Source organism: Ixodes scapularis, unplaced genomic scaffold (genome assembly GCF_016920785.2).
Source record: "Ixodes scapularis isolate PalLabHiFi unplaced genomic scaffold, ASM1692078v2 PGA_scaffold3__209_contigs__length_174095766, whole genome shotgun sequence".
In the NCBI taxonomy this organism is placed as follows: domain Eukaryota; kingdom Metazoa; phylum Arthropoda; class Arachnida; order Ixodida; family Ixodidae; genus Ixodes; species Ixodes scapularis.
In genome coordinates this window covers 11,185,239-11,200,490 of record NW_024609868.1, presented here as the reverse complement: position 1 = coordinate 11,200,490, position 15,252 = coordinate 11,185,239, and the positions used below count along the sequence as shown (strand labels likewise).

Here is a 15,252-nt window from a genome sequence, read left to right as displayed (position 1 = left end):
TTTCTGAGTCTGTATATTTTTTTTTTTTTACTGTAGCTTACGGTGAGTGGTACTTGGTTGCCATGGCGACAGGCGGGCCTTTTGACGTCACGTTTGTACCGCGAAACATTGCGCGGTCTCAATTCCGCCAGTATTTTAAGAAGGAAGGCAAGTCCCTCGCAGTTTGCTGCTGTGCTTTGTATACGCTGTATGCAGTACCTGCAATAAACATTAATGCGTATTGATAAAGTTGACTATTGTAAAGCGTGTTGGACCACGTTGAATTAAAAACGGAAGTTCATTGGTAGCGCAGTAAGGGCAGCATGGCTGTTGTGGCCGTATAGATTTACACATTTCATTGCGCTGAACAAAAAAAATGAAATTCATGTGCTGTCTGAACGCGGATTGACTAAAAAATTAAACAACCGCGTCCAAAGATTAAGTGGCTGCGTGGCACCGACGACACACAACCATCCACAATCCCTCTTTGCTTGTGGACGAACCAGCAGCAGCCAGGACCCTTATATTGTCACGGGTGGTGAGTCGTGACCAATAAACAAGAAATAAACAGAAATAAATAAACGTTTAATGTGGCGAACTTGTGCCAAAAATAAAGAAGGAAACAGAAGAAAGCAGAGCGTCGCGGGCGTCGAAGTCGGCGTGTCAGCAGAATCGAGCGCTGGGGCGAGACTGACTCGACAAGGTCGCGGGCGGCCTCTTATCTAGAGTGAGTCAGTATCTCGAAGATTCGGCGGAGAAGGTTCGAGCGTAGCGCGCTCGGGGCGAGAATGAACAAGCACTTTCTAGAACAACAAAAACAGGGATGAACGATAGTTAGGTCCGCAGCAAGAGTGAACGACCCTGCGCGCGGCATTATCCCCCCCTTTAAAAAGTGCATCGTCCCGATGCAGCACAAAACGAAAAACAACAAACAAAAACAAATCCAAAACAAAAAGGCAGCAGAATCGCGAGCCGCAGTTCACAGTTCACCCGTCGACGAGAGTGGAAAGTTCTATCGTTCGTAATACGGCTTCAGCCGGACGACGTGCACCACCTCGGGTCGCGGCTGACGTCTTGCAGATGGGCGCGTTCCGTCGGGGAGGACTTCGTAGTTAAGATCACCGAGGCGACGAAGCACTTTGTAGGGTCCAAAGTATCGTTTCAGCAATTTCTCACTGAGGCCGCGGCGACGGATGGGCGTCCATACCCACACCCTATCTCCGGGCTGGAAGTGGACGTCCCTGCGACGAAGGTTGTAGCGGCCGGCGTCGACGCGTTGCTGGTCTTGAATCAGGAGTCGGGCGAGCTGGCGAACTTCTTCGGCGCGTTGAGCAACCGCCTGGGCGTCGTCGCTCTCGTTGTCAGATGGCTCATGGGGCAGCATGGCGTCCAGCATGGTCGTTACTTTCCGACCATGTACCAGCTGGAAAGGGGTGAATCCAGTGGTCTCTTGAACCGCCGTATTGTAGGCGAACGTGACGTAGGGCAGCACCTCGTCCCACGTCTTGTGCTCTACGTCGACGTACATAGAGATCATATCGGCGATTGTCTTGTTGAGTCGCTCCGTCAGTCCGTTGGTCTGCGGGTGGTACGCAGTTGTACGACGATGGCTGGTGTGACTGAGTCGGAGGATTTCTTGGGTCAGTTGTGCCATGAACGATGATCCGCGATCTGTAATCAGAACTTCTGGAGCGCCGTGCCGGAGGACGATGGACTCAATGAAAAACTTGGCAACTTCCACAGCAATCCCCGAAGGAAGAGCTTTCGTTTTGGCGTACCGCGTGAGATAATCTGTGGCGACGATGATCCAGCGGTTCCCCGACGTCGAAGGCGGAAAAGGACCAAGTAGATCCATTCCGATCTGCTGGAAGGGTGCAGTTGGAGGAGAAATAGGCTGCAGGAGTCCGGCCGGCCTCGTCGGAGGTTTCTTGCGTCGCTGGCACTCGTGGCATGATCGTGTGTACAGGTGGACGGTCTTGGGGAGCTTGGGCCAGTAATACTTTTCACGAATACGGGCCAGTGTCCGGCTGTATCCAAGGTGTCCGGACGTCGGGTCGTCGTGACATGCTTGAAAGATCTCCCCTCGAAGGTCGGTCGGTATTACCAGCAGCCACGGCGAGTTGTTGTTCCCGAAGTTCTCTTTGTAGAGTACACCTTGCCGAATGGTGAAAGTCGGCACGGCTCGTGAGAAAACACGGGGTACGGTACCGCCGCGCCCTTCCAGGTGCTCGATTAAGGCTCGCAGCTCCGGATCGTCTCGTTGACGTCGTGCCATGTCATCGGTGTTCACTGCCCCTAGAAAGCACTCGTCATCATCGTCGTCGCTGCTGCCGGAAGGTGTTTCGACAGGGGCCCTGGACAGGCAGTCAGCGTCGCTGTGCTTGTGTCCTGACTTGTAAACCACAGTCATGTTGAACTCTTGTAGCCGGAGGCTCCATCGAGCGAGGCGTCCTGACGGGTCCTTGAGGTTCGCAAGCCAGCAGAGCGAGTGGTGGTCCGTGACTACGCGGAACGGGCTTCCGTACAAGTACGGACGAAACTTCGTGATTGCCCAGACGACCGCAAGGCATTCTTTCTCAGTCGTGGAGTAATTTCTCTCTGCCTTGGACAGTGTCCGACTTGCGTAGGCGATGACTCGTTCGGTGCCTTCTTGTACTTGAACTAGTACCGCGCCAAGTCCTGCGTTACTTGCGTCAGTGTGAATCTCGGTGTCCGCATCCTGATCGAAATGTCCAAGAACCGGAGGCGTCTGGAGTCGTCGCTTCAGCTCGTCGAATGCCTGCTGCTGTTCCTCGGCCCATTCGAACCTCTCGACGGCCTTCGTGAGGTTTGTGAGCGGTGCGGAAATCCGTGCGAAATCCCGAACGAAGCGACGATAGTAGGCGCAAAGTCCGAGGAATCTTCGCACGGCCTTTTTGTGTGTCGGCACTGGAAATGACGCGACGGCGCGAGTCTTCTCAGGGTCTGGGCGCACGCCTTTGTTGCTAACCACATGACCTAGAAACTTCAGTTCGTCATAGGCGAACCGACACTTTGACGGCTTGAGGGTGAGTCCAGCGGTCCGTATGGCTTGAAGAACAGCTCGGAGTCGTCGCAAGTGCTCGTCGAAGTCGCTGGAAAACACCACGACGTCATCGAGGTAGACCAGACAGCTCTGCCACTTCAGTCCTGCCAGTACGGTGTCCATAACACGCTGGAAAGTTGCTGGCGCCGTACATAGTCCGAAGGGCATTACCTTGAACTCGTACAGCCCATCCGGCGTGACGAAAGCTGTCTTTTCTCGGTCCCGTTCGTCGACTTCGATCTGCCAGTAGCCGCTCTTCAGGTCCATCGATGAGAAGTATCGAGAGTGGCGCAGCCGGTCTAACGTGTCGTCGATTCGGGGGAGTGGGTAGACGTCTTTCTTCGTCACCGCGTTCAGCTGCCGGTAGTCCACGCAGAACCGAAGCGTTCCGTCCTTCTTCTTAACCAGTACGACTGGAGAGGCCCACGGACTGCTTGATGGCTGGATTATGTCGTCGTTCAGCATCTCTTGAACTTGCTCCTGGATCACCTCCCTTTCTGTAACGGAGACTCTGTACGGTGATCGATGCACAGGGCGCGCGTCGTCCTCGGTAATGATGCGGTGCTTCGCAACGGCTGTTTGGCGTACCTTCGACGACGTCGCAAAGCAGTCACGGTATTCGGCGAGGAGGTTCATCAGCTGCCGTCGTTTTGGGTCCAGAAGCTTAGGGTCGAGGTCGAGTTGCGCTGGCGACGTACCGTCTTGCTGAGGTGGCGAGGATTCATCAGTAATGGCGGCGATTTCGGCGGAGTTTCGGAGATCCTCGACGTGGCCAACGGCTGTACCTTTCGTGAGGTGTTGCGTTTCATTCCGGAAGTTCGTCACGAGGACCACAGTGCGGCCATCCTGAAGTTCAGCTACTCCTCGTGCGACGCCTATTCCTCTTCCCAGGAGCAACTGGAGGTTACCTTCCAGAAGAACTTCGCTACGGGTAGCTGCATCGGTCACGACAGGTACGACAACACTTGATCGCGGCGGCAGATTCACGTGGTCGGCAGCGACTCGGACGGCGGCTGACGCAGTTTGGAGTTTCTGTGAAGGCGGAACAGGTGTCCGCAGCGTCAATCTGTTTTCTCCAAGGTCGATGACGGCGCCGTATTCACACAAAAAGTCCATGCCGAGAATGACGTCTCTGGAACAGTCTTGTAGAATGACGAATTTCACAGGACACGTCTCGCCGTGAATTTCGACGCGAGCGGTGCACCTTCCGACAGGCGTGATGAGGTGTCCTCCGGCGGTTCGTATCTGCGGTCCATCCCACGGCGTCGTGACTTTTCGAAGGTGGCGAGAGAGCCTCCCACTCAATACTGAGTAGTCTGCCCCGGTGTCAACGAGTGCCGATGCGTTTTGGCCATCGATAACAACGTTTAGGTTGTTGGACACCGTTGCAGGCGCGTCGGTGCAATGCGGGGCGTCGAGAGAGTGGGAGCGCTCCGGCGTTCTTGGAGGCTGTTTGCTTCCGTCGTTTTCGGCAACGTCACCTCCAGGCGTTGCCGCACTCAGTTTTCCCGACGACGCAGGGGAGACAGGCTCTCTCGACGGGATCGTGGCGTTGGGGAGGCTGAACGTCGTGGCGATGGGGAGCGGGCTTCACGGCGGAGTGACGACACTGGGGAGGGGGAACGTCGGAGGTACTCCTCGATGTCGTGAGGGCGTTCGCCGTACCTCGGGCGTGGGTCGTTCGGGTGGAACCCACGCAGGCCCATTTGCCGGTAGGGACAACGACGGTAGATATGGTCGGCCTCCCCGCAGTGGTAGCACAACGGGCGTCGATCGGCCGTCCTCCACACGTCGGTCTTTCGTGGAGCAGCTTGTTCTGGGCGGACGTACGCCCGATCTTCATGGCGTCGTGAATACTGCGGCGCTAGAGGTTCACGTCGAGGTGGCGCCGTATACGGGTGAGCAGGGGGCGGTGGTCGTCGGGTAGCTGCGGCGTAGCTCAGCTTCGGTGGTTCAGGAGCGGCGCTGGCGAGAACTTCTGGCTGCAGCGCCTGCTGAAGTTCTTCCCGGACAATCTCGGCGACTGAGGGCGTATCCAGGCTTGTGGCAGCAGGTAGCAACTTCTTCAACTCCTCCCGGACGGCTTCACGGATAAGGTCACGGATGTCGGGGAGGGTGGTGCCCAGGTCGGATCCAGATGTGGCTAGAGTAGTTACGCCAGGGTGTCGTTGGTAGTGTCTGGCGCGGGCTAGCAAGGCCCGTTCCATATTTGTCGCCTCCGTGATGAACTCGTCGACTGTTGTTGGGGGATTCCGGATGAGACCGCCGAAAATCTCGCTTTTCACACCCCTCATCAGGTGGTGCAGCTTCTTCTCCTCGGTAGCCTGAGAATCGGCGCGGGCGCTTAGGCGGAGAACATCCTCCACGAAGCCGGTGATGCTCTCGTTGGGGCCTTGAGTCCTGGTACGCAGTAAGTCTTCGGCTCTCTCTCGGCGGTGCTGGTTGACAAATGTCGCCTTCAGCTGGCTCTTGAAAATGTCCCAGGATGTCAATGAAGACTCGTGATTTTCGTACCAGCTTCTGGCAGTCCCCTCGAGCGAGAAATACACGTTTTGCAGCCGTTGCTCGTTGGTCCAGCTATTGTGGCGGGCGACGCGTTCGAATTGGTCGATCCAATCTTCAACGTCTTCGTGGAGTTCGCCGTGGAACGGAGCCGGTGTCCGAGGAGCGACGGGTAGGTAGACGACGGCAGGAGCGGCGGGGGCCTGCGACTGGTTGTCCATCGTCGTCTTCTTCGGCTTGGGTTTATCCAGAAGCAAACCGTACTCCGGATCCTCTCCCTTGGTGCGGCGGCTGGTCCGAGTTTCAGGTTCCGCGCTGAGTGGTCTTCTCAGCGAGCTTGGAGTCGGGCTTGCACTGCGGGTCCTGGGAGGGGAACGCTGCACGGGCATGCGGTACCCCGCACCTCCACCAGAATGTCACGGGTGGTGAGTCGTGACCAATAAACAAGAAATAAACAGAAATAAATAAACGTTTAATGTGGCGAACTTGTGCCAAAAATAAAGAAGGAAACAGAAGAAAGCAGAGCGTCGCGGGCGTCGAAGTCGGCGTGTCAGCAGAATCGAGCGCTGGGGCGAGACTGACTCGACAAGGTCGCGGGCGGCCTCTTATCTAGAGTGAGTCAGTATCTCGAAGATTCGGCGGAGAAGGTTCGAGCGTAGCGCGCTCGGGGCGAGAATGAACAAGCGCTTTCTAGAACAACAAAAACAGGGATGAACGATAGTTAGGTCCGCAGCAAGAGTGAACGACCCTGCGCGCGGCAATATCATGTTTGTAGCTAGCCGGCCTAAAGTGATAAGATCATAGCTTTGATTCGGCACTTGGAGTCTACGGCGCCGAGGAGCCTCGCGGCGCCTGAGGCATCCATATCGTCGGCGGCCGCGACCTCAGCACACTCTCAAGAAAAAAGGGTGTAAAAGGGTGTATCGTTACACCCTTTGCCCCATATAATACACCCCAAAACTTTAATTGGACGCACAGCGCCCTACAGTCGAACAGACAGCCCGAAAGTTTACGAGGGGCTAGCCGTGTGGTACAACTTATTAAAATAGCTAATGTACGTTTTACTGACCACAACAAATACAATCAGGGTTTTCTTGGTCCTAGTGTAAAAACTCGGTGTTTTCTTTATCTGGTCTTTGATAAGTACTTTAGCTATTTAAAAAGTTGTACCACACAGCTACCAAGCCCCTCGTAAGCTTTCGGGCCGTCTGTTCGACTATAGGGCATTGTACGTCGAATTGAAATTTTGGGGTGTATTATATGGGACAAAGGGAGTAACGATACACCCTTTTACACCCTTTTTTCTTGAAAGTGCAGTAGCGAAACGTGGCAGTCCGCGCCAGTACACTGCAGACGAACTAAGGGAGCGGAAGAATGACATTCATGCTTTCGCATTCACAACTCATAAGAAGTGCTCGGGCGTCCTCGGAATGTTTTGATTTCCCGACTCCTTCATGCGTACGAAAACCGGTGAAGTGGAAACGGTTTGCAGGTCAATAAAAACTTGCGCCCGTAGCTGCCTTGTCGCGAAATCGACGCAGAGGTGCGTTAGTAACTCTGGCCAAGGGCAATGCCAAGTAAAAGCGATATATATCTAACGTCAGCTGATTTCAGCCCCACCACGCGGGAGTGTAAGACACTAAAGAAGTTCAGAAGACGTTAAAATATAAAAAGCAGCCTAGGTCCGCTAATTGAGACGAGAGCGCAAGAAACCATCTAAAAGCAGCGCACCTGACCGTGCTCTTTAGCAAACTTCTAACGAACATATGGCCGCTGGGCCCCTATAATGAGATTCCTACGCTGAATCAATTGTCCAGCAGTACCCCTCTTCGGAAGAACACCGGCCTAGACGACTATTTGATTTACCGGCAGATTGGCTGATGCTGTTCCGGGGGATCCGGAAAGAGGGGCCGGGGGGGGGGGGGGGGGGGTAGCTTTTAGGTTTTGTTCCTCGACAGGAAAACCAAAAACGGTATCACTGATCAGCTGGGTTACAGGTATTCACTAGCGTGCTCAGCAATTTACCGTGTTAACGCTTTCTCTGTTCTTTTTTTTTTTTTTTAGATTCGCGGTTTTTGTGGAGTGGGGCGCTCTTTGAAACGATCGAAAGTTCGTGGTGGTTCTTTACTCAACAACAGCCGGCTTTGAAAGTGAGCTGCATGGTGGCGTCTCTCACAGTTCAGCACGCGCCTAATGGGAAATTCTCTAGGGGATATACGGATCGTTTTAGGAGCGCTGTTTCATCAGAATCTTCTTGCGCGGCAAATAGCGCGCGCTCGCATTTACCGCACTCAAGACGCGAGCATGGAACGCTTTTTGGATCGCTCCAAATCCACCCGGAAGTGAATCGCCTGCGCTCCCACGTGTTTCACAATGGCCTATTCTCGCTTGGCTGCAGCCGGTTACTTTGAAGTATAGAATTAAAAGCGAAATTCGCAATCCTAGCTTTCACACATCATAGAAAAGACGTGGTGTCGCTGCAGACACGACTATGTGCGAAAGCATATTTGCTTCATACGTATGCTACAAACATGTCTCCAGGCAGTTTTTTTTTTATTGTTCAACATGACAGGGATGTTATACAAGGAAAAAGCGCACCTCGGACAGTATGTACAGACTGTCTTTTGTATGAAGTATTAGCGATGTCACCTCGACCCAATATCACGGCACGGGTATGTGAACCGACCGGCACGCGCATGCGCCGGAACTGCTAATTAAGTTTGGTTACAAAGCCATGCGCAGCGACGGTCGTATACGCTTTTAGTAACTCCAATCATGCGTGTTCAATCCCCCCTTTTTCCTGCTTCATAATTCGGACCCCGGATTACGCCTGTTTTTTGCTGCACGCTTGGGAAGCCGGTGGCTTCCCCGCTTCTCCCCATCACGTCTTTGCCGCACTGATGCCGGCAAAGTTGCAACGAAAAAAAATAGCCGCAGGGAAAGTGGAGGTCGCTAATGCAGATGCTATCGGACTGGCGACGCGAGTCGAGGGAAATATGAAGGTTGCATCGTTTTTATTTTCCTTTCACTTTGTAGGGTGAAGCCGCACCAGCGTCACACGGATTGTCTCTTTCGCTTGTGGAGAATGTTACATTAATGCTTGAGCTTAGAAGCGACGTGGGATTCTTTACCATTCTCGACTGGTTTTGAGTTTAATCGAAGAGTCAATTGTCGAGATGAGAAGTTTTAGCTAATTGCCGCACGTCGCCGCTGGATTAATCGGGTTCAGACGTATTTATTCATCCATTGCGAATATTTCCCTCAACGGAGATCTGTGTTTATCATCGGAAAAACCTTTTCACATGTTAGAAGAAAAAAATAGTTCAGGTTTGTTGAAATATATAAAAGAGGCCTCTCCATGATTCTTTAACCGTTCTTATTATTGCACGTGCGACTGCGTCTATGACTGATGACTCATCATTTTCTCAGTGTCAGGTTTTACTTCTTGAGCCGCAGTTATGCTTGTCCCAGTTTGAGTATTGTTGGATTCATTGCATGTCTGCTTAATCGAGCATATACTTGACGACTCGCTTTTTTCTTTAAGGTTTTTTTTTTCGTGTTTCCATTGTTTTTTGTTGTTTTTTTTTTTAGAAAAATAACTTATTCCGGCGTACTTTGTGAGGCCTTTTATAACTGTGCGTACAATATTCACTTTTTTCTTTTTCTTTTTTACGCTCGCCCACTTTTGTAGAAGTTGTATAGTTAAGGGCTCCCAATATAACGGGTAATTGTGAGAAATCCGTACTCGGCTTTTCGAACCGCAAAATGAAACTAGACGTCGCGGAGAGCACGAACTTCGTCAGAACGTAGCCCCAGCCGTTCATGCAAGAATCTAAAATTTCCGCACAAACCGTTTCTTTTTTTTTTTTTTTTTTTTTTTCAAAAATTATAAGCGATTTTTAGAATATTCGAATGGAAAAATGGCGGCCGACGGAGCATGCGAGTACATGGAGCTCTATGGCTCCAGAAATCAAAAACGGCCGAAAATGGAGTACATTTTTTCCATTGAAAATTTCAGAAAATCACTTATAACTTTTGAATAAAATAACACTTTGTGCTGAAACTTTGGAATATCGCTCGAGCGCCTGGGGCTACGTTCTGGGGGAGTTTGAGCTCTCCGCGACGTCTAGTTTCTTTTTGCGGTGCGAAAAGCACGGGTTTGGATTTCCCACAAACACCCTTTGCTATATATAACTGGTCATACTAGGTTTCTTTAAATCTCTCTCTCTTCTCGCTAAAACCCCTACGAGGGGAATAAAAGGGGGGGGGGGGGGGAGCACACAATGTGTCGCCCGTGGATTCTGCGTGCGTTAAGCGGCGGTCAATGAGCTTACACATCCTCTACAAAAGACAGTCTACAGAAACTGTCTGTTACGTGTTCTTTGTATGACCAACCTGTCTAACTGATCATAAAAAAGAAAAACAGGCTGCAGACATGTTCAAAATCTGCATACGTGTGAAGCCAACATGCCGCGGTCATGCATCAGTCATGTTCGTTGATAGCTCTGCCAACATGATCGGCAGAGAACGCCGCGTCTTTTTGTGTGACGTACGAGGCGTGTGACTGTGGCCTTTCATTTTCTATGCCTGGTTACGGGAAGGTTTGAATTCTCACAGAAGTGGAGTGTGTGAGGAGTATGCTTTAACGAGGAATGTCCGTGTGTTCCCCTTCTGCCGAAAGCGCGTGCAGCGCCCCTTAGCAAAAAGAGGCCGTACTTCAAACGAAGTTGAAATATATTTAGTACGAATATTCATTTTGTATTTATTCTGTATTATTTTGGCCGCATTCGAAATACGCGCGTAATGTGTTCAAAATACATTATAAATATGAATCAAAAAATATTTTAGGTATACCAAAAATTTTATTCCTTCACACTCAAGATGCCATTTGTGGATAAAAACCGGTTACACAATTATTTTTTTTATTTTCGATTTTGTCAGCAAGTGGTGTCCCTGTGGTATTTGAAGGCACTACTAAATACATCTCACAAAGCCACATTAGAAACGAACACAAACACAAACACCATGACGCACTGAAGAGCTCATTCACAGTCCCGTTGGCTGCTCTAGAGCCTTATATAGCCTATATATTGAAGGTAATAATTTTTTCGGTGACCACCTCTGCGCTTATTAAGGTTACAAGTATTCGATCTTCTCCTCGGGAGTCTGTCAAGGGGGAAACAGTGTTTTAAAGTTCGTGGAGGATGTCTCTTACTAAAAGGCATTGGTACAACTAATAACAATTCGGCACAGTCCCTAAAACAATATCCACACAAACGGCTCATAAAATACATGTTATTGCTTCTCTGCGTAGCACCACTCAGGGCGAAGCGAATCAAGGCAGTTTCTTCACTTTAAAATACTGTAAACGACTTTATTTTCGTGAGGACCTAATTCTCGCAAAGTTGGCGAATCGCCTACAATTCAGAAAGTAGGTCCCGTGAACAATTTCGGCAAAATGTAAAAACATTAAAATCTATATTGCAATCCCAGCGCGTCGCGAAAATTAGAATTTGTGAATTATTCCAAAACTCCAACTTTGACCTAAATCGCGAAATATTGAGCCCGCGAAAAATAAATATTTTACAGTAGTTGTTTTGCCTTTCCTTTTTAGTAGTTGACTATTTAATATGGTAGTTAATGCATGTCACTGTATTAAAGTCACTATTCACATCACGTACAATGGTGAGTATATACGTTCAGTGAACTAACATTGTGCTAACAAAACCACGCCAAACGTCTCTGTTCACAGCACCTGCTGAAGCTTTCCAGCATCAGCAAATGTTGTGGTTGTAGTTCCCGAACCCCGTTTGTGATTGGTGTGCAAGGAACTGATCAGGTGTGTTCTTGACAGAAAAAAGGAAACAATAACATAAACTGGGCTGACTTATCAGTGCGATGCTGCGCAATTCGATTGCCAAACTAATCAAATGTATTTAGGCGCTTCCGTGTACTCGATCCATATCTGCTTGAAGTGAACTTCAGAAGGGGAGCTTTTAAATATCTTGGTAGTTTAAGTCAAACTACCAAAGTATTGCAGTCAAAAGGTACTTAGACTATAACAAAACAGTATTCACGATTTTCAGGTATTTTAAGAGTATTCTGCACGTATTCTTGATTGGTCCATTTTTTTAGGGTTGGAGTATATTTTGCATGAATTAAATAAATATTTCAAGAAATATATGTGAAAGGTATTTTGTGCCTATTAATTTAGTATTTACATATTTCAAAACGCATGAAGGGAACTTCAAATGTAGTTTAAGTAAAGGTATTTTAAAATGATTTTTAGAAGTATATTTTAGTACTAAGTAACAAAAAAAGAAGTTTATATTTTCGGTATATTTTTCGTGTACTTTCAATTATGAATTGTATTTCAAATACGCTCAAATCAGAATGTGGTATATTTCAAACGTATTAGTTTTCGCTAAGGGGCGCCCTGAGGTTTCTATCTATCCGCCATCTTGCGGGCTTTAAGTCCGACCACAGCAAGTCACGCTCAGTGAAAACGCGGCGTGATCCTGCGCTTTTCGTGTATCTAGTGATCGGTTTATCTAGTGATAGCAAACTCACAAAGCCGACGAACGCCATGACATTGCACTTTTGTTGCTGCATGCTTGACTGGCTCCATCGGACCGTGGTCGGACTTGGGGTCGGTTCACACTAAAGTTCTCCGGATCCTGAAAAAGTTCTCCGGGCCCTGCCTGCTAGACCGGACCAACGTACAGACAATCAAAATCTCGCAAAACGATTGACTCGTCGGTCTCCGTTGCCGTGGCAATCGTTGTTTCGGTCCAGTCACATCTTCGAAAAACTTCAAAAGGGTCGTTCTAAACCAGTCGTTCCAAGGTCACTGTAAAGCATCATCGTACAGTGAGCCAGTGTTGTGCCCGTTACCGAAAAAAAGTAACAAAATAGAGTTGCTCGTTAGGTTGGTAAAAATTAAACCCTTTGTATCCCAGAGCCATTTGAAGAACAATAGGACAACTTAGAATACATTTTGGAAGAGCTAACGACCTTGGTAACACACAGAAAAAAAATTACAACTATGTCAGCAACTCAAATATGAGTTTTAATACCAACACATTTGTTGCACCCAGGAGCTCGGGGTTAGAGGAAACAGTAATTTGTCACAAGTTCTGACCATCCTAAGGCACAATGGAATTTTTCGAAGCAGTTGATTCCATCTTGATCAATACACAAATACACCAAACACTCCTTGCAGAAGAACCTTGTGCGCCTTGTGCAAGCGTCTAGCTTGCACATGGGGGCATTTTTCTGTGCCACTTTGACAGGCCAGTGGGCGAAGCTGTCGTAACGTACTGAGGACTGGACGTGATGTGCCCTCTTAGATACGACTCCAGATTTTGAGGTTGAACCTTCCGTTGCTCTCGTCGATGAACCAGCTTTTGCAAGTGTTGGTTCAACGCAATCTTCATTGCAAGCTGGCATGCTTTCCTGAGAATGCATCAGTCCAAGTGCTACCTGAAGTTTGAAGTCTGCAAGATGCAGGCCTGCCGACTTAGCTTTACGGTAAAGAAGCCATGCGTTTGTAACAGAAAGGTCAATGAGATGGAACAATACTCTTTTGTACCACTTTTTGGTCTTCAGGTCATTTCTGTAAAAGGAGAGGAGCATATCAGCTTTGTCGACGCCACTTATGCGTTCATTATAAACCCTGACAAGGTTCGGCCTCTCCACGTTTACGTAAGTCTTCGTCTTCCTCTCGTAACGCGTGCAGGTGTCAAGGGGTTCAACGCTGTGAACATTTGAGCCAACTGTAACAGAACGGTCTTGTGAGTCCTTTTCGGTGCGGAAATCCATCACTCCTCTTCCTTCTTTCTTCAGTGTTTTTTTCTCCCTTCAAAGGACAATTCCCGGTTCTCGCCACCCTGAACGTTGCTGTTGCTCCGAGATGCATTTTCTTCATTTCGATCAAAAGTTAAATTGATGCGAAGAAGTTATCAAAGAAGACTTGTGTTCCGGGAGGGGCAGTCTTGAGTTAGCCGCAAAACAACCTTTCCGCTTTCCCCGTTATCTTCTGGAGTATTGGGGGCATCTCTGACAAGATTATCTCCATACACGTACAAGCGATAGACATAGCCAGAACGTCCTGCCAAGGTCCAAGCTTTGTATCCTCACTTGCTGGGCTTGTTTCTAACGTATACCTTGAGCAAGTGGCATCCCTTGAAAGGTATCATCATTTCGTAGACAGCGACACAGGCTTCAATTTCTGCTGCTTCCCAGAAGTTGATGTTCAACCTTGTCAACAAATGGCGTACTTTCCTCAGGCTGTCATAGCCCGTCATCCCCCTTCTTCACTTCTTCGTTGTTGTGGCTAGCATGAATCAGGGACAATATTTCATCAAACGTGTTCCTCGTCATGCAGTTTGCTACGTCAGCTTGACGCGTGTTGGCCGACCAGTACATTCTTCTAAAAGGAAGGTCAACAACCGACATGTAGAGTACAATGCCGATAAATTTCCGCATCTTTGGTACCGACAATGGCAGGATCCTAGTGCGATTCACTTGAATTCTGTACCTGTTGGTTTCGAATGTGAGAAACTCAAGAAGATCATGGTCGACAAGTTGCAGAAACATGCTCAAAGGGGTCTTAATGGCCTTCAAACCACTACGCGGCTTTAAAACACTCTGTTCTGCACCAAAATTGAAATCGATGTCCTTCTTTACCCAATGCCACACTTTTTTGGGGTTTGTTTTTTGTGTGTGTGTATAAGTCACCTCATCGTCTTCGGAATTTTCACTTGAGCTCTTGGTTTCACTAGCCGCACTTGGCAGCTGCTCGGTATACTCATCATCGCTCCCGGAATCGCCCAAGTTGTCGTCTTCGCTACCTCTTAGGATGTCGAAGAGTACAGATTTGATTTCTTCATCTCTGAGAGGATGCCTGCACATGAAATAAATTTATGATTAATACTAGAACTAACGAGCATACCAAAATAATAGCTGTATAGCTGGACGCAAATATTTTATTTGACGTGTACTAAAGAGGAATAATTTATTAGTCTTATTCACTGATGGCCATACATCAGTACGTATAGACGGACCACTTGCTACAGCGAACTATTATAACAAATTTGTAAATGTGCATTTGCTTACTTTAGCAACCTATAAATTAAATGAAAACTCGGCCTAAGCTAATGTCGTGAACAGCACACTCAAATATGGGCCCCCAGTGAATACACACGACATGCAGTTTAAGCAGCAGAAACAAATTTACTTTCATCGTAGTTAGCCTGCACTATGAAGCTTATGTTCCTGACTGCCACAATCGTGTATGTAAACTAAAACATGTCCCAAAGTTTAGCGGAACTAGAGATATATTGATGAAAAATGCCACGTTAAATCCTCAATGATCAAGGAAGACACTTTCACTGTTATGTGCGTGATTCGACGTCCATAAAAGAAGAGCGAGCAGCGATTTATCTCATGCTTACCGTTGGTGTCGTTTGGACGTGGAAGCCATTTTGGCGGGAATACTATCTCTTTCCGCGTTACCCGTAGCGCCATCTGCCGGCACTCTAAGAAAATAACAGCATCCACTATTGTTGCAGCCAGGATTCTGTAGTTATTGAGCATATTATTGACACATTAAAAAAATAAAACAAAAGTGCCACGAACGTGGCACCTGGGATACAAATGGGGGCTACGTTACTTTTTTTACAAACGTAACGATATACCGTTACCGT

General features: G+C 48.6%; 2 protein-coding genes across 2 annotated transcripts; both read right to left on the bottom strand.

Moving 5' to 3' along the window:
* Positions 1 to 12,601: 12,601 nt before the first annotated feature.
* Positions 12,602 to 13,742, bottom strand: LOC120838706 (piggyBac transposable element-derived protein 3-like). The gene has a single exon (XM_040208731.1). It carries the CDS (start codon positions 13,364 to 13,366, stop codon positions 12,653 to 12,655), a length of 714 nt encoding a protein of 237 aa, XP_040064665.1. The 5' UTR covers positions 13,367 to 13,742; the 3' UTR covers positions 12,602 to 12,652.
* Positions 13,743 to 13,812: 70 nt separating this feature from the next.
* Positions 13,813 to 15,037, bottom strand: LOC115327879 (piggyBac transposable element-derived protein 2-like). The gene is made up of 2 exons (XM_040208733.1): positions 15,001 to 15,037; positions 13,813 to 14,450 (listed from the first exon to the last, which is right to left on the bottom strand). Exons 1-2 carry the CDS (start codon positions 15,027 to 15,029, stop codon positions 13,838 to 13,840), a joined length of 642 nt encoding a protein of 213 aa, XP_040064667.1. The 5' UTR covers positions 15,030 to 15,037; the 3' UTR covers positions 13,813 to 13,837.
* Between the last annotated feature and the right edge of the window lie 215 nt (positions 15,038 to 15,252).

Excerpts from the sequence above, each read along its gene's own strand:
- LOC120838706 (XM_040208731.1), bottom strand. The coding sequence starts at position 13,366 with ATGGATTTCCGCACCGAAAAGGACTCACAAGACCGTTCTGTTACAGTT.
- LOC115327879 (XM_040208733.1), bottom strand. The coding sequence starts at position 15,029 with ATGGCTTCCACGTCCAAACGACACCAACG. Across the intron at positions 14,451-15,000 it reads ACGTCCAAACGACACCAACG|GCATCCTCTCAGAGATGAAG; the intron begins GTAAGCATGAGA and ends TTTCATGTGCAG.